Source organism: Benincasa hispida, chromosome 9, assembly GCF_027475165.1.
Source record: "Benincasa hispida cultivar pf3 chromosome 9, pf3_genome.v1.1, whole genome shotgun sequence".
NCBI lineage: Eukaryota > Viridiplantae > Streptophyta > Magnoliopsida > Cucurbitales > Cucurbitaceae > Benincasa > Benincasa hispida.
Window position 1 is genome coordinate 82,025,608 of NC_143486.1, and position 20,831 is coordinate 82,046,438.

The 20,831-nt window shown below is 35.6% G+C and overlaps 3 protein-coding genes across 3 annotated transcripts; 2 read left to right on the forward strand and 1 right to left on the reverse strand.

The window, feature by feature from the left end:
• Nucleotides 1-1,736: 1,736 nt before the first annotated feature.
• On the forward strand, nucleotides 1,737-5,271 carry BZIP60 (basic region/leucine zipper motif 60). The gene is made up of 3 exons (XM_039043094.2): nucleotides 1,737-2,528; nucleotides 3,163-3,386; nucleotides 4,617-5,271. Exons 1-3 carry the CDS (start codon nucleotides 1,954-1,956, stop codon nucleotides 4,889-4,891), a joined length of 1,074 nt encoding a protein of 357 aa, XP_038899022.1. The 5' UTR covers nucleotides 1,737-1,953; the 3' UTR covers nucleotides 4,892-5,271.
• Nucleotides 5,272-5,602: 331 nt separating this feature from the next.
• LOC120086441 (pyrophosphate--fructose 6-phosphate 1-phosphotransferase subunit alpha) lies at nucleotides 5,603-11,393 on the forward strand. The gene is made up of 19 exons (XM_039043091.2): nucleotides 5,603-6,237; nucleotides 6,801-6,973; nucleotides 7,185-7,297; nucleotides 7,485-7,559; nucleotides 7,651-7,764; nucleotides 7,842-7,909; nucleotides 8,118-8,201; nucleotides 8,395-8,448; nucleotides 8,635-8,715; nucleotides 8,819-8,912; nucleotides 8,991-9,064; nucleotides 9,256-9,366; nucleotides 9,462-9,506; nucleotides 9,595-9,651; nucleotides 9,943-10,047; nucleotides 10,148-10,264; nucleotides 10,407-10,510; nucleotides 10,640-10,805; nucleotides 10,933-11,393. The coding sequence occupies exons 1-19, from the start codon at nucleotides 6,148-6,150 to the stop codon at nucleotides 11,065-11,067; spliced, it is 1,860 nt and encodes a 619-aa protein (XP_038899019.1). The 5' UTR covers nucleotides 5,603-6,147; the 3' UTR covers nucleotides 11,068-11,393.
• A 281-nt stretch (nucleotides 11,394-11,674) lies between these two features.
• SWI3B (switch subunit 3) lies at nucleotides 11,675-16,861 on the reverse strand. The gene is made up of 6 exons (XM_039043092.2): nucleotides 16,406-16,861; nucleotides 15,877-16,307; nucleotides 14,589-14,999; nucleotides 13,786-13,921; nucleotides 11,973-12,061; nucleotides 11,675-11,891 (listed from the first exon to the last, which is right to left on the reverse strand). The coding sequence occupies exons 1-6, from the start codon at nucleotides 16,623-16,625 to the stop codon at nucleotides 11,712-11,714; spliced, it is 1,467 nt and encodes a 488-aa protein (XP_038899020.2). The 5' UTR covers nucleotides 16,626-16,861; the 3' UTR covers nucleotides 11,675-11,711.
• Nucleotides 16,862-20,831: the final 3,970 nt, after the last annotated feature.

The window sequence follows — 20,831 nt, forward strand, 5'->3', positions numbered from 1 at the left end:
CGACTTTGATAAGTTAAATGGGGGATATTTGGATTAATTTGGTTAATTGGATTTAGATCCAAGGGATTAGTTTACAACTTTGGATTTATTATTTTGGGCCAGGGTGCTAAATTAAATTTGTAATTTATGTTATAGGGCAAATTCAAGCTCTCCAAAAGTTGTAAGAAGATTAATTACTTGGATTAAAATTTATGACCAAATTTTGAGGTAAGTAATCTTACTATTAGAACTGCATATGTGTTCAATGATAAATTTAAGATTATTTTTTAGGATATCAAGATTATTTACATAAAAATGCATGAAGATAAATAAGCTGATCTTGATTATGTTTTGAAGCATGTTATGAATGCTAACATAAACTAAATTATTTTGTTAGAGTGGGAGAGACAGAGAGAAACAATGATAGGATTAATTAGAGAGAAGTGGAATTTTGGGGGGTTGTATCTATAGGTGTGGGGAAAGATACTTTGAGAGAGATAAAATAAGAGAGAGGAATATTCGAAGAGGTCAAAGAATTAAATGAAAGAGAAAAAAAATAATATATGTAGAAATAAGATGATTAAGTTAACACTTATTTATTATTTGTTAATATTCAAATGAATCATAAAGAATAATTTAAATTTAAATGACAGAATTACCACCAAATTAATGGTGAGAAGATATATAATGCAAGGGTAAAATGGAGAGAAAAAGTTTCTCTACGCAGTGGGATATATATATATATATATAGTATATTCTAATGATGATTTATTTTAAAACATCGACAATATACTAAAAATATGTTGTTGCCTATAAATGGCAAGAAAGTTCTAAAATTGAGGTAGTCCTTGCCATTTTCAATATTTAGTTTGTTTTTAAAAATTGTAACTAAACAAAATATTATTCTCTTCTGCCCAATTAATTTTCCCAATCAAAAAGGAAAACATTGCTTGACATTATAACAATTAAGTGTTCTTAGAGTCTATAAGGGATAAAAGAGCTTGTTCGCGATAGAATTCATCACTAATATAAATCTATTAGCAATGATCTATTATTGATAAATTTTACTATATTTATATTTACGTTTCTTTGAGTTATAATTACCACAAAAACCTTTTGAATGAATTTTAGATGTTATTTGAAAATGCATGATAACTAATGTCTAAAAATTAAATTTATGTATTTGATTTACCAATTGTATTTATAGAAATTAAAATAAAATAATTATTTAATTAAATGTAAAAGAATAAGTAATGTATCATAAATTAAATTTAGCATTATTTGATATCTTTTTACTTTAATTAATTAATTTAAATATCAATAAATGAATATTTTTAATCAAACAATAATTAAATTATTCATTAAAAAAACTAAATGAATAAAAATTAATTAAAATAATAATAATATTTTATATTAAATAGTGAAGATAATATAAAATGATGAATGTTTTAGTTGAAATTTATGAAGTATAAATAATATAGTATTAGAAAAACCAAATGAATTTTAAATTTTCTAGTTAATAATATATTGAATGATAAAAATTGAAATATTCAAAGGGGAGGGTGTAAAGAATAAAACAGATGGAGGATAGGCTGCCAGTAAGCGACGTTTTATTGGCTGAGTGATGCAGTACGCAGAGTTGGAATCCTGCGTGTCAAGCACCAAGTCTGAACCACACACGTCACGAGATCTGGCGTCAGATGAGGAGTAGCACCGTAACAAATCAACAAGGTCCGTACCCTACCAAATCTTTCCCTCTGTTTATTTTCTTGCTGCCTTGCTTGCTGCTTAAGTTCTAATAAACACGCGTTTTCTTCTCCGCCTTGGCTGCCTGCGGCTTCTCTGTCAATTCCCATTTAACAATTAACATCCCCTTCTTCTCTTCAACTTCTGAAATTCCCTTTGAAATTCCCAGATTCTCTATATATACTCTTTACAAATCCTCTTCTTCCTCGCTTTTCCCCGTCTAATTTAATGGAGGATGATCTCCATTTCTCCGAATATGATGAATTAATAGGACAGATTGATTGGAACGAGTTCTTTGATGGATTCCCGGAGGTGGAACTCCCTGTTGTCGGGGACTCAACATCCCCTGATCGATCTCATGATTCGGTTTCTTCCTGGATCAACCAGATCGAAAACGCGTTAATGAATGACGATGAAGACAAGGGGGTTTCCCTTCCTAGTCCTACCCACGATTGCTGCGATAGTTTTTTGGCCGACGTGCTCGTGGACTCTCATGGAGGACCCTCTGTAATCGACGTCGATTCCAATGCTTCCGATTGCGGTAACGACTTTGGCAATTCCCAGGAGGAGGATGGACATAAGGTTTCTCCTGCACCTACAGACGATTCCTGTGGTAGTTTTATGCCTGAAGTACCTGTAGATATTCGTGGGAGTTCCCCTGGGGTTGATGCTGTAGTCGGCCTTCCGTCCAATGCTTCCGATTGCGGTGACGTCTCAAACAATTCCGAGAAGGTCGACGCAGCGAACATCGACGATAGTGTTGGTGAAGATGTCGATGATTCGCTTTCCAAAAAGCGGAGAAGGTATTGTTACTGAATCTTTTATGAGTTGTCATTCTAATATTTGTAATCAATTAGGAGGTTTCGCCATGTTAATTTATAGTCTCGTTAAACAATAATAGTTTCTGCCATGAAAATCTTTTTCTAGCTCTTTCATTTGTAGCTGCAGTGTAAGTATTTGATTTTTTTCTCTTTTGAGAATAAGAATTACTTCCATTAAGTCACCATTTCCCCCGAATATTAATTGAAGTTTGTGGACCTTATATTTCATCTGCGATTCTTAATACGAAGTTATCTTGTATGTTTGAAATACCAATAATGCGGGTGGAAAAGAGCGTGTATGGAGTGTAGTTGTCTCTATGTCGTGAACAATGGTGGAGGATAGCAAGGGCTGTTTGGATTCACAAAAAAACTCATTTTTATTTAAAAACTCTCTATAAAATCCGATTAAAAGACACTTGAAAAACTATTTTGAATAGTTGTCAAATACTCAAACTTTTTAACAAAATGACTTATTTTTTAAATTAAACACTTGAAAATATATTCCACCCTAAATAATTAAACAACCGAAGATCATTTTACTTCTGGGTATCAGCTGACATAATATATGAATGCAATCCGAAGGGATAACCGAAGTACATGAATTCCAATTTTTCAGGCAGCTGAGAAATAGGGATGCCGCAGTTAGATCTAGGGAGAGGAAAAAGATGTACCTAAAGGATCTAGAGATGAAGAGTAAATTTCTTGAAGCTGAATGCCGGAGATTGGGGCGTTTGCTCCAGTGTTACTGTGCTGAGAATCAAGCCTTACGCTTTAGTCTACAGATGGGAGGCGCTTCTGGTGCTTCACTGACCAAGCAGGAGTCTGCTGTGCTCTTGTTGGGTATGTTTATCTTTTCCTTTATGCCTTATCAATTCATGTACGGGCAAATGAATTTTTGTCTACTGCTGGTACTCTGGATGTCAACATGAGAGAAATAATTGAAATGTTTTAAAAGGTAAAGTTACAAAGGCTCCATTTGTTTTTAAAAATGATTTTATAGTTTACATAATTGGGCTAAAACTCTCCTAAAAGGTGGACAACAAACTGTTGTCTTCATAAACTTGATTTTAAAGAACTAAAAGTGAAAAACCAAAGGTCTCTCAAAAGAGACATATGTGATCCTCCTTTTATTTTCTGTGCAAGTGTGGTTTTAATTAACACACACATATATGTATATGTATATATATCTGTACGTGATTTTCATTAAAAGGACCGCCTATTCATTGAAGAGTAGATTCAAGTATATGACATTTGCTGCCTTTTTATCCGACTACACTTCTCATCAATTGTATTCCTCCTCCTGATGAGGAGAAATTATATTTAGAGGCTGATATAATGTGGTAGGTGGTTTTGTACTGTTGTTGGAGGCAGGAGAGTGAAACTAAAAATTTTACTAATGACTTGGGTTTAGAGGGTAGTTACAAACCACCGCAAAAAGTGAAAATTGTAAAGGAAAACGTTTGGGGTGTCAATTTTGAGTAAACTTGGCTAGAGACATATTATGGACCTGAGAAGGTCTCCGCGACTCTGTCTAGGCCCTCTGGACATCAGGCTACCTGTCTTAGTATCTTTTGCTGACCTAACATATGCATGACTGTGTCTACTGCCTAATGTTGTATAATAGTATTCATAATTAAAACGAACTAGCAACTTTAAGTTCTGGAATTTTTAGTACTAGATTAGAAGATCCTTGCATAAAAAATTTATGTTTATAGGTGTTATATAATTTTGTTTCAAGGTAAGACTCATTTTCTCTCCCTGTCACTCCCTATCGGGGTTCCTTGTGTCAAATAGAGAAGATTTTGAAAGTTCACGTATCTTTACAGTTTAAATTATTGCCAATGTTGCCTGATCAATCCAACTGCCAAATCAAGTGGGACAATTTAAAACGAGGGAAGGAAAATAATTATATCATTTATTTTATTTTTATGGTTATAAATAGGGAGTAATATGGAGTTGAATTTATACCTCTGAAAGACAATGATAACTTGATCTGTTGGTTGATTGAGCAATAGTGTAGCGTGATAAGTCAAATGAATGATGTAATAAATGTTTGTTGTTGTCCTGCAGAATCCCTGCTGTTGGGTTCCCTGCTTTGGTTAGTGGGCACTGTTTGCCTGTTCACCCTTCCTCAACTCCCACAATCAACTCTGGAACCTGTTCCAGGAGTAACAATGGAGGACGAAGGTCCAGGAAGCGCGCCTCTGAACGAGAGAGAAAACAATGATTCCAGATACTCATCCTCATCAATACAAACTAGGAGGTGCAAAGCGGCGAGAACAAGGATGAAACCAATTATGTTGGATGCGATGCTCAGGCCTAGTTCGGCTCTGATTTCAATATAAATGTTGTAGGATCTAGAAGCGATAGTGTGGCTTTGAGGGTGAAGCTGGATGGACATTGGATGGTATGAATAAACGAAAGAAGACATTATCGTAACTTGACTTGTGTTCTATATTGATGGAAATAGATTAGGCGTAGAGTTATTATCTAAAAGAAAACAAATGCGGAGAATGGATCGGATGTTGTATGTTTTTTAGTGCTGAGTTTATGTTATCGAAAACCATGGTTTGCAAGGAACTGCTGCAGCCGATTTCATCCATATTAACCTGGGCTTGTTTATTTAGAATTGTCCCCATCAATTGAGAGTCAGTCCAAAATTACGATTTGTGTCTTAAGGATTATTAATATTTTAATCAACATTTATTTTAAATTGATTGGAAAATGAACTTTCTTTTTTCTCGTTCGTTTGCCCATCGTTTTATTAAACAGGTGGCTAGGTGGGAGATTGGATGCGTATTAATTTTATTCTATTTGTTGAAAAGGTGATGTGAGGAATGTTGAAGTTGTAAATTTGAACACATCTGGATTGTTTGAACTACGTATTGAAATCTGTTTCAGTAAGACTGATTTAGCGAATAGACTTTTAGTATGCATAAAGAAAAAGAAAAGTAAAAGTTTAATACATTCGAACTTGTATTGAAAATATCTCAAATTCTTTCTAAAGTGGCATAAAAAGTGGATATATATATAGATTACGATGTTGTTTCAAATTTGGGAAAAAATAAAGAAAAAGGAGGTGAGGGATGCAGAGTTGCCCACTGTTAAGATGATGGGGAACTAACTGGTTTTGGTGAGTCAGTGGGGGGTGATGTGGAAATGGAAATGAAGCTCCAAATTTGATCCGTTGCGCCATTTGTTTTGTAGTGTACAGTGTAAAGTATTTGTGGTTTTGATTTTAATTGGTAACGAGGATGGGGTGATGGTGGATGCCTTGCCTTGTTTGGTTGTTCATAAAAATATTTGGTGGAATGGCATTATGGTAATAAAAAGTGGAAGCATGGACATTGTTTTGTTTGTGTAGACAGCACATCGGAAGAAAGAAATAGAAATGTTGCAACCAAACAAAACAACACTGAAGTAGAAGTGGGTAAATGGGTTGGCGTTGGTTGGTATCATCGCCAAAACGCCAAGGTCAGGCAAAGGGTTAGCGTGAGCGTCAAGCCTATAAAAGGGTCATTTCTTCTTCTAAGCAAAACCCTCAACCCTCAACCCTCACTCAGTCTCCACTCTTCTTCTTGTTCATCCTCCATCCTTCGCCATGGACTCTGATTACGGCATTCCTCGTCAACTCTCCGATCTTCAGAAGATCCGCTCTCTCTACCAACCCGATCTCCCTCCTTGTCTCCAGGTTATCTCTTCTTTCTCTCCCTCTTTTCATGCATTCTACTTCAGATCCCATCTTTTCCTCACCCCGCACCTACTTCTCAGATCTCCCACGTTCTCTTCCTATTTCCCTTCATTCGATTCTCAATTCTTTTACTCTCACCTTACCAAAGGATTCTCATGATACGTGCATTTTCATTTTTTTTGTTATTCATATCAAATATTTCCCGTTACCGAAACTGCTTTCCTTTTGCTTTTATTATTCAACACGTTGTTTTGGTTCAATTTATACAATAACCAATTCACGTCATTCATTCTGCTACTGGACCTCCATCTCCTCCGATTTGTGTGATGTGTGCCCGCGATAGCTTCTCTTGCTTTTTCGCATCTCGTTTGTGCTCATAATCGAAACTGCATGATTTCATAGCTTAAGACACAAAATCGACAATTGTGGCACCCGTTAAAGGAAAGGGAACTATAATTAAGATTGAAATTGAAGACTTGAGCAAAACTAACTACTTTGCCTTCAGCTGTACATTGTTCAATTTGGATGAGTGGCTTATATGTCTTCGTTATATCGATCTACAGGGAACAGCGGTCAGGGTTGAATTTGGAGATGCCACTACAGCTGTGGATCCTGCTGATGCCCCCACCATTAGTCGGGCCTTCCCCCACACTTACGGTCAGCCATTGGCTCACTTTCTCAGGGCAACTGCTAAAGTCCCGGATGCTCAAATTATTACTGAACATCCAGCCATACGGTGTGTGCATTTAGCGATTCATTTTCGTTAGATTCCATCGCTATAACTTCATATGTTATTTGGTTAACTGTATGAATTCTACCTTCGTTTTACATGCACATGTATAGACATAGACATGGTGAATGCATGACCATTTTATGTTTCAATTGTGCTTTGAAGCTACAAATAGATACTGTATGAAAAACTTCTCTCATTGCTTTGCTACCAACAGGGTGGGAATAGTTTTTTGTGGAAGGCAATCCCCTGGAGGCCATAACGTCATATGGGGGCTTCATAATGCTCTCAAAGTCCACAACCCAAATAGTATATTGTTTGGATTTCTTGGTAAGTTCTTCCTCTTGGTATGTTTCTTAAATGTTTCCTTAATCATGCACTTTGATGGTATGCAATAGTCAGGCAGGCAGTATGGCATGATGATGGGTTCTTCTTGAGAACTTTATTGGCGTTGTAAATCATGTTATTATCATTTAAAGACTGGGAAATTGAGATAAGCTGTCATTTCCTTCAACAGGTGGCTCTGAAGGTTTATTTTCCCAGAAAACTCTTGAGATTACCGATGAAATTCTTTTAACGTACAAAAATCAAGGTATGCAGGGCCTTTTATATTCTGTTGCAGATATTTAGATATGCTATGCTATATACATATTTTTTATATCGGTGGTATTCATGCTGCTTAGGTGGTTATGATTTATTGGGACGGACCAAGGATCAAATTCGAACTAAAGAGCAGGTTAATGCTGCACTTAACACATGCTTAGATTTGAAACTGGATGGTCTTGTCATAATTGGCGGTAAATTTCGTTCTCTGGCTCTGCCTAGCTGTTTTATTCACGTGAGTATTAAACAAGAATATCTGGTATTTCTGAAGGAGTGACGTCAAACACTGATGCTGCTCAACTTGCCGAAACCTTTGCTGAAGCTAAATGCCCCACGAAGGTGATCTCCATCAGTTCAGATAGCATGCACAATACTATTTATTAGTACTATAATTATTTATATAATTACAGAAATAGTTGAAATCATTAATATATTTCAATACTTTATAGTTTAAATGTAACTTGTAAGTTCTCCTGTTGTATTTCCATCCACGATCTGATTTTGCCTTACTGCACTGAAGTGATCGAACTTTTACTGAACCATGCAGGTTGTAGGGGTTCCTGTTACTTTGAATGGCGATCTCAAGAACCAGTTTGTTGAAACAAATGTTGGTTTTGACACCATATGCAAGGTATAAGTTTATCTGATATTTTCTAGCTGGAACCTGGTTTTTGTATATTGCAGTATATTTACATGACAGAGAAAAAACTCATATTTCTTTCACATCTGTGAGTTGTAATTGTTGCTTCATGTCTTGGATGTTGTTGATTTAGCATCCTATGATCTCGTGTAAGAGATTAATTTCCCTGTTTTTTCATCATCAGGTCAATTCTCAACTAATCAGCAATGTATGCACTGATGCCTTATCTGCAGAGAAGGTAAGAAAAGAAGCCGTCATTATTCCACAATTATATGGATGTTGGCTGACTCTGACATTATTTCTCTTGCTCTTTGCTTTCCATTTTCCTTCGATATGGAAAGAAAGTTATCTCTTGCTTTGTAAAAATGGTTGCTTCTGTTGAAAACCTTACAAAGAATCTTTATGTCTGCCTTGATTCCCCCAGTATTACTACTTCATTCGACTCATGGGCCGGAAAGCATCCCATGTTGCTTTGGAGTGCACTCTTCAATCTCATCCAAATTTGGTTAGTTTTTCTTCCATGACATCATTTTATTTTCACTGAAGTTCTCTTTGAAGGGTTTATGGTCATAACTTGTCTGAACATTATTGGCTATGCTCCCTTGCAGGTTATTCTTGGTGAGGAGGTGGCTGCATCAAAACTTACTCTTTTTGATTTGACGACACAGATATGTGATGCTGTTCAGACTAGAGCACAACAAGGTCTTGTACAATTTATTGTGCTTCTAATCTCATATTTGGTAATAGTTTTTTTTATCTGATCTTGTGTATTTTGATCAGACAAGTACCATGGGGTCGTCTTACTGCCTGAAGGACTCATTGAAAGTATTCCTGAAATCTATGCCCTTTTGAAGGTTCCTTTTCTCCCTTTCTTTTTTGGTTCATGAGCAGTGCATTGATTTTTTTTTTTTTTTTCAAGAACTACGTGATCTTAGAACTCAAAGACACATTTGTACATCCTATAGATCATATCCTGTTCATGTAAGGTCATAAGAACTACACGATATTTTTTGCTTGAAATAATGAATTTTATTGCACTTTTCAGGAAATTCACAGTTTACTCAGGCAGGGAGTTCTAGTTGATAATATTTCTTCCCAACTCTCTCCTTGGGCATCAGCGCTATTTGAATTTCTGCCACCTTTCATCAGGAAGCAGGTTAATGTTTATTTAATCTTCAAATTCAATGGGATCTCCAGTTTTGTCCGCTCTAAGTTGTGAGGTCTTATTAATGTAAAACTTTATTGTTCCAGTTGCTACTTCATCCCGAATCAGATGATTCTGCTCAGTTATCTCAGGTATAGTATTTCAGATACTTGTTTTAGATAAAAAGATGTCCTGTGTACATAGATACGTGATGTGTCCCTTGCTCTTAATTTTCTTTAGATTGAGACGGAGAAGCTTTTGGCAAATCTTGTGGAGGCTGAAATTAACAAGCGTCTGGTAATGCTACGTTTGGTTTTATAATGATGTTTTGTTTTTCTTTGGTGTAATCTTTGCATTTACTTTTGTAACTTTACTCTATGGGCATCCCTATATTGAGATATTTACCACGACTTGCATTTTGGTCTGTCATCTTGAGAGAATGCTTTGTTGAGGAAGGGAAAACAACGTGCCTATGTTTTCAGCTGTCTGTGATCTTCGTTATCAATTGACTTTGCTCCTAACTGTTTTCTTTTCTGTGCCTATTTCCTTGAAATTAATTGATTGTTTTGTTCATTGCATTTTTAACAGAAAGAAGGGACTTATAAGGGGAAGAAATTCAATGCAATTTGCCACTTCTTTGGTTACCAGGCTCGGGGATCTTTACCTTCAAAATTTGATTGCGACTATGCCTACGTATGTGATAATTAACATTTGTGAAGTCTGATAAGGCATTTTCTTCCCCTTTAGTATGAACTTTGGTGTAAAACACATTTGAATGTTGCATTTAATTCAGGTTCTTGGGCATGTTTGCTACCATATCTTAGCTGCTGGCTTGAACGGTTACATGGCTACTTTAACTAACCTGAAAAATCCTGTGAACAAATGGCGCTGTGGTGCTGCTCCGATTGCAGTTGGGTTTTCTTCCTTTCATGCTGTTTATTCAGTTTAACCTACTTCGTAATATTGTGGTTATTATTAAATTTTGTTTCTTATTTATGCCATTTACGTCTGGCAACAATGCTAACTATATAATTGCTTCTGATGAAACACAGGCCATGATGACTGTGAAGCGTTGGGCTCAAAATCCTGGAGCGTCATCCATTGGAAAACCTGCAATTCACCCAGCAACTGTGGAATTGAAAGGGAAAGCATACGAGTAAGAGCGCCCCCCACCCCCCCAACTGGCCCACCCGCAACCAGTGAAAGAAGAATTAATTTGCTTTCATAAATCTCCTATAGTTTGACGATCTGAGATAGCTTTACTCGCTGTATGTATTTGTTTCAGGCTATTGAGACAAAATGCGAGTCAGTTTCTTATGGACGATCTCTATAGAAACCCTGGTCCTCTTCAGTTTGATGGTCCTGGTGCTGATGCTAAGCCCGTCTCCCTGTGCGTTGAGGATCAGGATTACATGGGCCGCATCAAGAAACTACAGGAATATCTTGATAAGGTGCAGTTGACTTGTACGATTCTTAGGTCGTTGGTTTTTGTTTGAATATTCTTCCAGTTTAACTTAATTGTGATTTTTTCCCTCTTGTGGCTATTTCTGATAAAACCTTCTTCACCCATCAATTCAGGTCCGAACCATCGTGAAACCTGGGTGTTCGCAGGAGGTTCTTAAAGCAGCATTAAGCGTCATGGCATCAGTGACTGACGTTCTCTCTGTTATGTCTTCGAGTTCATTCAGCGGAAAAGCATCATTGGAAGGATAGTAAACTTATTTTGTCATTCTTACCAGAGAGACAATGCCAGTGTTTGCCGATTTTCTAAAACCTTGTCTATTTCAGCTAGCGGAATTGGGTATAGATGATCCGATAATGACTGATGAGTTTTAAATTTGTGGCGTAACATTTTGAATGAATAAGTACCCTGCAGTTTTGGGAATCTGTAAAGCACTTTTTTCCTTTTTACCAGTTGAGTTTGGGTTTGTAATATCGAAGATGAACATATTGCATCTTTCTTCACCCTTACGTGGGGCAAACCTGTCGTGATTTTTGCATATTCATATCAACGGTTATCGTATTTAGTTGGCGTGGAACAGTGGCCCATTCATTTGGTTTGTTCCCCAATGTGGCCAAGCCACATAATCAACAATATATCACGGATATGTTTTAAATAATAATGTAATAATTCGTTGTTCATTTCTTGATCTGGTAATGAGGAAATTATATAGCATAGCAATAAACAATCTAAAACGAGTGTTTCGCCTGGTTGCGTGGTTGTGCACGATGCAATTGAACAAAGAATTGGCGATATGAAGAAACATGTTCGAGTGTTAAAATACAAGGTTAAAGGGAAGGGGCATGCGCTTAAATACAATTGCGATTCAATTTGCTTAAATTAGGGAGAATAATAATCAACACGTTCTTACATTCATACTGTTGTCTTCAACGGTAGGGATACAACCTTTATTGAACAAGTAATTTAGTTGATCAACAAAAAGCATGTTTTTCATTTGGTCTAGTTGCTTAAATTCCTTCTCCATCTGCAAGTCTACCTCCTCGAAACGAACAAGCTTATCTACGATCTCTTTCATCTATTGGCAACAAGTTCCGATATTAGTTCATAACACAAACTTCTCAACTTGCGACTATACCAGAATGCCAGAAAGCCTTACCTGGACGTCTAGTATATGAGATATTGCTTTCTCCACATCCATTGAAGACTCCCTAAAGGACCTGCGTCCACGGGGTGCAGCATCGTTTCCTGAATCAGAACCACAAGAGTTATGACAATTCCATACTACCTCAATAACAATTAACGAATATCCTGCACATTAGCAGCGGGATCAAACACTGCAAAGTAAAGTTGCACCAATAATTAGAAGGAAATTTGAAGGGATTTCTGCGGGAAGGGAAAGGGAGGATCCAGATATTGCGAGACCAAGAGAGAAAATAAGCTTTCACCGGCGAAACAAGTTTGAACATTCCCCATTAGGGAGGAAAACTTTTAGCATAGTTATATCTAGCAGATATGGGATATAGATGGATGATTATAGCAGAGACTTAAAATTAGGTGTTTTTATCTCTGCATCTGTTCCTAAAGAAATTAAAGCAACTAAAATTATTATGAAATGAAAAGAGGGAAGAAATTGAAGTTCATCTGGTTATTAACTTCGGAAGGACTGAAAAATTGCAAAAAGATGATCCCAATATTCTTAAACTCACACATAGGCTGGCAATATACAAATCAATTGGGGAAAAGATTCTCCAAAATTCTGACCTCTAAGTGAAAAGCTTGGTACCGTTCGGTAATCATTTGGTTTTCAATTTTTGAAAATTAAGTCGATATCCTTTCAATGATCTGCATCTTTAAGAAGTATAAGTGCTGAATTCTTAGCCAAATTCCAAAAATAAAAAACTATTTTTTCTTAGATTTCAAAATTTGACTTGGTTTTTTAAAAACATTGATAAGTAGGCAACAAAGCAAGAAATTTAGAGGTGGGAGAAGCATTTATAAGCTTAATTTTAAAAAAACTAACAAAAAAATCAAACAGTTACCAAAAAGGACCTCAATAATTCAACCCTAAAAGTTTCATAAAGTTAGCATTGGAATGTGCAAAATCTCTTCATGAAGTAGTAGGTTGGGAACCAATATCGAGGATATGGTGGCAGAAGCTAGATCTTTTCTTTCAGTGTCCTGTTGCCAGGGTTGTTGGTATGATTTCAACTTTCTACGTAGCTGATGTTGAGGAATCTCAAACAACTATTGTTAGGGCTGAAGTTCAAAGGGAAGACCAAGATACTCGTATATGCTGCGGTTAAAGCTGTTACTCATGGAGCACAGTTAGGAGGAAACCGTAGAACTTTTAAAGGAAAGATAGCTCGAGTTGTTAAAGCTTATTACTTAGGGTGTATTTAGCAAGAAAAAATTATTGAACAGAAAGAGAGAATTGAGTTGATGTTTTGTTTGGCTAAACTTAAATCTCTTCTGGGTGTTGTTTGCTTTTTCTGGGGCAGTTTTGGTATACTGGATGAAGAAGAAAAAGAACGATTAAAATCCTACCAAAATTTTAAAACATATTCACTAAGTATATTACCAATTTCTAACATCAATGTAGATCAACAGTTAAAGCACTAAATATTTCGTTCAAGTTTGAAATTTGATTCCCAATCCCCACACTTGTTAGAACTCAAATTACAGTACAAAGTACAAAACACAGAAATAGTTGGTAGACATGATGAAGAATGAAAACATTGAAAACAAAATAATTATCAGACAGACCAGAGTTAACATCAACTTGATCCTTATTTTTTCCTTTGGGACACAATAAGTAAACTTATAATCAACAAAAATAAAAGCGTAGATCAGAAAATAAGGAAAAGAAGATGCACAATTTTCTCTATTACATACATGATCGGGTAAGCTTCCAAATGCAAACAAAACACACACACACATATATTGATTTTGGGGGGTGGGGGGAACAATACCTTGCTCTATATTCCTAGCGATAGTTGTGGCAATTTCCCCATCTCCTCCAAAGTCCAAATCAGAAAGTTTACTCACAGCTGCATGGGCAGCTGCTTCTGCAACCTCAACACCCACCAAAGACGACAAAAAGGCAGCCTGAGAGCATAAATATCAAACCATATAGTGAATGAAAACCAGACAGTTTTAAATGAGCAATAGGTCCACTACCAGTTTCATGTACCAGTACCTTAGATATCCTTGGAAAATTACTGCAGAGGGATAGCAATATATATATGTAATGCAGAAGAATAGTGTGCTAATAAAAGTCCAAGAAACCTGTAGTTGGGTTGGATTGTGGGCTTGTCCACGTTGGTTCATGATTCAAATTGTAGCTTTGAGTAATTTGATTGTTTTTTTAAAAAAAGAAATTTGTTCAAGTCAAGACAAACTAACCCAAATTCATTCTTTTCCTCTCTCTTTTTTTTCCCCTCTGAAGAGGAGCCAAATTCATTCATTAAAAGGGCATCTCTTTTATTTGTGATAAAATGCATTAGCCTTTACTAATCTCCCATTGATTAATAATCTAATCCAACCCACAAAATGTTAAAAATCCCTATATAAGGAAAAAAAAATCCAATAGAAGGCATCATCAAAGTGATAAACAGTCGTTTCAACTTTTCGACCATTTGTATACAAATCAGACCTCTAATACACGCTTCATTTTGCAAATGAATAGAACGTCCATAATACAAGGTGTTGGCTGAATTACTAGCAGGTAAGCAGCTAATGCAAGCTAAAGGAAAGGACTAAAACCAACACTAACCTGAGCCATTATGGGATTACTTGCATCTGCCAGAGGTGATAGACGGATTCTTTTATTAGGAAGAGATGTGCCAGTACGTTCCAATGTAAGACCGGCACTGGCATGATCCTTCACCTCAGTATACATATTGCCCATATGTCCAGAATCTGGATAACCATGAAACTGCTCCCCTAAAGGGAGCTTCACAAAATGGGCGACACATTCCCTCTCAGTTCTGCCACCAACATGTTGTGCAACCTTTTTCCAGTCATCACCATAATGTGTCAAAGCTTCAAGAAGATGCAAAGTCTCCTTATCAGTCCAATCTGTCCGTGTATCGTCATTGATCTCAACACGTCGAAAATCTGAAGAAATAACACCCACTCGATAGTTTCCACGTACATAGCACCTTGCACAAAGTGTCAAATCAAACTGTACGAAATAGTGACCATTCTATTAGTTCTTATATATTAAATTATATCGATTCATTTAATGTCCATTCAAACAAATACATGTCTATACGAGTTCCAAATTCATCAAGTCATCAAAACCAGTTAAACACCTATCCAATAAAACCACAATATGTCAACAAACGTCCTCACAAAATTTAAACAAAGAAAATGAACAGATAAAAACCCGAGTCTGAAGGCTATTGACAGATTAAAGACCAAATAAATCTCCTACATCGCTTTCTATAGTACAACGATGGGAATGAAAACAGTTGTTAGTTGATATTGAAGACTAATTAAACAAATAAACCAATCCAGCTGCCATTGAAGTTACAACTATATAAATACACTTAATATCATCGTCACTTGAAGAAAAATTCTTAATACATACAACAGAGTCGAAGACTAGCTACTAAAAATTAGTGTAAATTTATTTTTGCATGTTATTAATTAAATTAGTTTTTTTCTTTAATTGAAGTTAATGGCTTTTATTTAGGATAGTGCCTTCTAAATTGGAGGGGATAGTGGCATAATATTTTAGCGGATTCATTAAGGGAGATTTTCAAGGTTAGTAGCAGAATTTTAAGGACGATGCAATAGTGGATAGTTTATTATTTTTCTATAAATACTTGTATCATTTCCACTTCAATGAAGATATAGAACTCAATTCAAACATATAGATTCTTTATGCAATATTTCTCTCTTATTTTCACATTCTGTTCTCTTCGATTTGTTGTTTTCGTTACACTAGCATCGAGAATACTAAGAAGTTAGAAGGAACGAAACAAAAACTAATAGGCGGAAACAAGAAAATAGATAGAGGAAACTTTAATGCGTACACGATGCAAGTAGATACCAACCTTATCGCAAGCAAAGCAAGCAATGGTACAAATAGACTTGCAACCGCTGCATACTCTCTTAGAAGCGTCTTTGGGAGCCGAGGAATCCGCGGAACTACCTCCAGGTTCACCGGTGTGCGAAGCAGACGCATTAGACTTGGAGTCCCGGTCCTCCCACTTGAGCGGTTTGCTCAGCGCGGACGGCGAGTAATTGATAAGACCCCACGCCTCGAGGAAATCAAAAACCCTACGAATGGATCCTACATCGGCAACGAGCGTCTTTCGGATATCAGTAAAGGTGATCTTCTTGGAAGGACATACTCTGAAATTCTTGACAATAGAATTTCGAAGGTACTTGTAAACCCTAGGGTTTTTAGAGGGCGACCGTGAATCAAAGAACTCCGGAAGGAACCGAACTTCGCACTCGTGAATGCCGTTCCAGGAGAACCATCCTGGGCGAGAAAATAAGGGAGTAAAACGAGAAGAGTTAGCATCTAAAAACAAGTAGCTGCCGGGGTTGCAGTGAATGCAGGAAGGAAGAAATACTTACTGGAATAGCTGGGAAGATGAATTGGATCCGGAGAAGTAGATTGAGGGAGGTCCTCCGGGCGAGGGGTGGGAGTGGGAACGGCGGAGGGGGTCTGACCGGAGTCGGAGGGAGGAGTCTCGATTTTAAGGGGAGGAGTCACGAGAGCGGGGGAGGGCGAAGGCGCAGATTGTTTAGCAGAAGTATCCGGGGAAGGATCTTGGACCGGTGAATTAGCCGCCATGGATGTAACAATTAACAAGCTTTCCGAAGCTGAGGAAGGAAATAAGGGAGAAAGGAAGCTCCGGGGACCCGATCGGAATAACAAAATTAACCGTCGCTTAGCTCAGGCGAGGCGAGAAGCGATAAATCGGAGCAGTGCACGCGAGAAGGAGCCCAAATATATGGAACTGGGCTGGGCTTTGCTTCCTTCCAGTCCTCCAACTCGAAGGCTTCCATCGAGTCCTACACTCTCCCCCAATTATTTTTATTTCAGTTACTTTGGTTTAATTTTTCAGTATTTAATTTTAGAAATTTTTACGTTAAAAATCATTTTAGGTTCTACGTTTCAAAAATGTCTTTAAATTTGAATTTTTCGATAAATATTTTTAATATTATTTTTAGACAATTTTATTTTTTATTATTATTTTTATTTCTCATTTTCATATATATTTCCCTATTTTCAAAACTTTGGAAAAAGAAATTACATTTATTATAGAGAAGATTTATTTAATATGATTTTTGTGTTCATATTTTCAAATGGAGAGAAAATACATTTATTTGGTTAGATTTTTTCCTTTATTTAATTTAATTGGAGAGAGAAAATATTTTTTCTATTTTCGTTGGTTTCATTTTTTTTTTTTTTTTTTGCATATTCATAGTTATTTAAAATATATTTAAAACATTTTGTTATATATTTGAAAATATTCTAATCAATATATAAAATATACCACGGTATATAAATTCAATGTTTGACATAAATCATCATATAATGTATTTATTATGATTTTTTCTCTTTTTAGAGATAAAATGCATTTGATATTTTTTTTCCATTTTCATTTGTAGAGAGAAAATGACATTTAATATGGTTTTATTTTTCATGTTGATTTTTGTTATTATATGAAATATTTCATTTTTTGTTCACTTGTACATGTGATATATTCCGTTGTTTATTTGTAACCATTCTAAATATATATATATAATATATTGGTAAATATATTTGATATCTACTCGAATACTCACGGTTATTTTTAAATATACCTTAGAACATAAATTTTATAACATATATACAAGTGTGTATATATCATGTATCTTAAACTAAAAGTAGTCAAAAATCAACAAAATATATCTACCATGGTATAGAAATCACAGATGGACTTGATGTTCAATATAGAACATATATTATAAGTATATATGTCACAAAACAAGAAATCTAAATATAAAAATCATCATCGTTTATATAAAATAAACGATTATACATATCACAATATATATATTATCATCGTGTATATTAAACCCCCACCATCGATCGGATCTTGCCTAGCTCCCTCGACTGGATTTGCCCAAGTTCGCGTGCAAATCTTCGGAAGTTTTGTCACGTCATCTCACGTCGTCTGTTTACTCGAGCCCACACCACCGTCGATTGGATCTACCCAAGTGTGACGCCCCAAAGTTTTTTTTTAAAAAAAAAAAAAAAAAAAAAGAGAGAAAGAATAAGAAAAAGAAAAGGAAAGTTCTGCCTGATTCTACGGTTCGGGGTAAGTTTCAGTTCCCTTTTGGTAGCTCATTGTCTTTTGAGGTTTTTGGGCCTAATTTGTGATTGGTTTCAGGAATGTGCGACGGTGAAGGACGTTCTGAGTGGAGTAAGGTCTCATTTTTTAGACAGTGTGGTATCCTGAGGTAAGTGGTTTACTGCTGGTTGCCCTAGGATGTTGTTAAGCCTGAGAAATTTTTATGTCATATGTGAAACTGTGATGAAATATGTTATAGGTATTTATGCTGAATTTGAAGTATTCATACTATGATGAAGTTGGACATAAGGGTTAAGGGGATACTGTGATAAGGTGCATGAGTAAACTGGGGATAGTGGGCTAATGTTGAAGCATGAATATAATGTGTTAAGGCCTGATGTCATGTATGAGTTATGAGTAGACTGTGAAACAGTTGATTGAAGTATGGGTAACGGCGTTAAAGTTTGATGCTGAGTCATGACCTTGATTGCATGCTTATGTTTGATTATGTACTGGATGTTTGTAAGCTTATGTCCATATGAGTTTTTAGTGATTGTTAGTGTACCATTGGGCCATGCACATCGCATGTGTGAGCCTTCAGGCCCACATCCTATGCTTATGTACGATGTTCTTTTTGGGATCACCACTTGTATTTATGTCGTGACCTTTGTGTCACTATTTATGAAAGTGTGTCTTCAGGTTCGCCCCTTATGCTTATGCCTATACCTATGCTTATGTTTATGATGTCTTTGTGCATTTTGGGTCCAATGGATAGACTAATAGATCACTGAGACTGAGTATACACCCTTTTCTTTCCCTATTTTTTAGATAAGAGTAATGACAGACTGGTGCATGACAAAAGAGATCCGTGACCTGGCCATTAGGACGATTCACTGCTTCCGCATATAGTATTATATTTTGAAATCTGGTTTAGGAGTTAGGCGTCTTTCACTTTCATGCAAAATATATCAATTTTATTATTTGACTATTTAATTTCATTCATTTGTTTTTAGTAGGCTTTAGGGGTACCCCGAATAGTAAATTATTTTATTTTATTTTACTTTAGTTTATTTATTATTATTTAATTATGTTTTCACATCTTTGCTCGTTTGACCATTATTAAATAAAATATTGGCTCTTTAATTTGATGATTTAAAAGAAATTGTACAATTAAGCCTATGCATGCATGAAGTGGCATCCTAGAATGTAGTAGGAAACTAGGGTCATTACACCAAGTTTGCGTCGGATTTGCTCGCACCTGGTGCCGGAAGCTCCGCCTCGTCTCACGTCGTCCGTTTGCAACCATGTTGTCCTCTGCGCATGCCCGTGTCGAAGATTCTCTCTCCACATGTTGTCGTCTACCACCTGCAATTCACATCACCAGAAGGAGAAAAGAGAGTGAGAGAGAAGGAGGAAGAAATGGGTGTGGATTATGGGGAGATAATATATGAAATATATTATTGGGAGAGAATACATGCATGGGAGAGATAAATAAATAAATAAATTTATTTATTTGTTTATTTATCTCTCCCATATATATATAGCGTAAGTGAGGGTTAAATTGTAAATAGCCACTAATATTAATGAAAATAAGATCCATAGGTCTTTTGTAAAAAATGAAAATTTCAAAACATTAACATAATATTTGTCTATTTTTTAGATCTTTTATGTAGAATTCACTTAATTTTAAAAATAAGTAACTTTAGAAAAAATTTTAAGCATTCAACAACCGTTCAAAATAATTTTTGAAATATTTTTAACATAAACCCTTTCTATCAAAAGCATAAAAATTATTTTTTTAAAAAAAATATTTTTTTTCTCAAACCATTCAAAACATCTTGAAAATTGTTCAACTTGATACCAATTTCAAAAGTGTCCTTAAAACTTTCAAAATAAAAAATCTTTGCTGTTAAAATTTTGTATCAAAAAATAAAAATTGCTTCCATATATAATCTGATACTCCTCTCTTTTGAGGACAATTAGTAGGGATGGAAACGATTTGGTTCGATTCGTTGTATTAGGTTCATTTTTTAACAATGGTTATTTTGGTTGAAAAATTTTACAACCCGAACAATTGGGTTGGGTCTAAAAAGTCTTTCAACCCAACCCATAATTTGAGAAAATCGAGAAGAAGCCAGCAAAATGATGACCAGGTGTGAGTTTTTTAGTCTTTCTCCATTTTTTTTTCCATATATGCAGTTATTTTGTCATTGTACTACATATTATATTATTTTAGGTTTGAATTCATTTATCCAACTAGCCAAAAAAAAAAAAAAGAAAAAGGTTGGCTTCAATAAAGATACATAGACGCATGGGTTGAACTTAGCTTCGTTTTATTATATTCAATTTTGTTGCCTTTGAAACGTGAAATAAAACTGCTAACAATTTGACCCGTCAGAGGTATTCATAATTTGCATTTTGTGGCTTTCTCATTTTTCGTCTTGGTGTCCAATTGCATTTTGAACATTCAAAGTTTTTGTAACCTCTTTGGCTTTGATCCTTTATCCTGAATGAAGGTTTGAATTTTATTGGATAAAGAATAAGAACGAAAGAGGAAAAAAATATACATATATATATATTAACTTATCTTAAACTACACGAGCATAATTGAGATTTGAAACCTACAATTTATAATATATGTAGTATTATTTTACTAGTCGTGGATTTGTTCTGCGTTTTGACAAAAATGTTAACAAAATGGTTGTTTTGAAACAAATTAA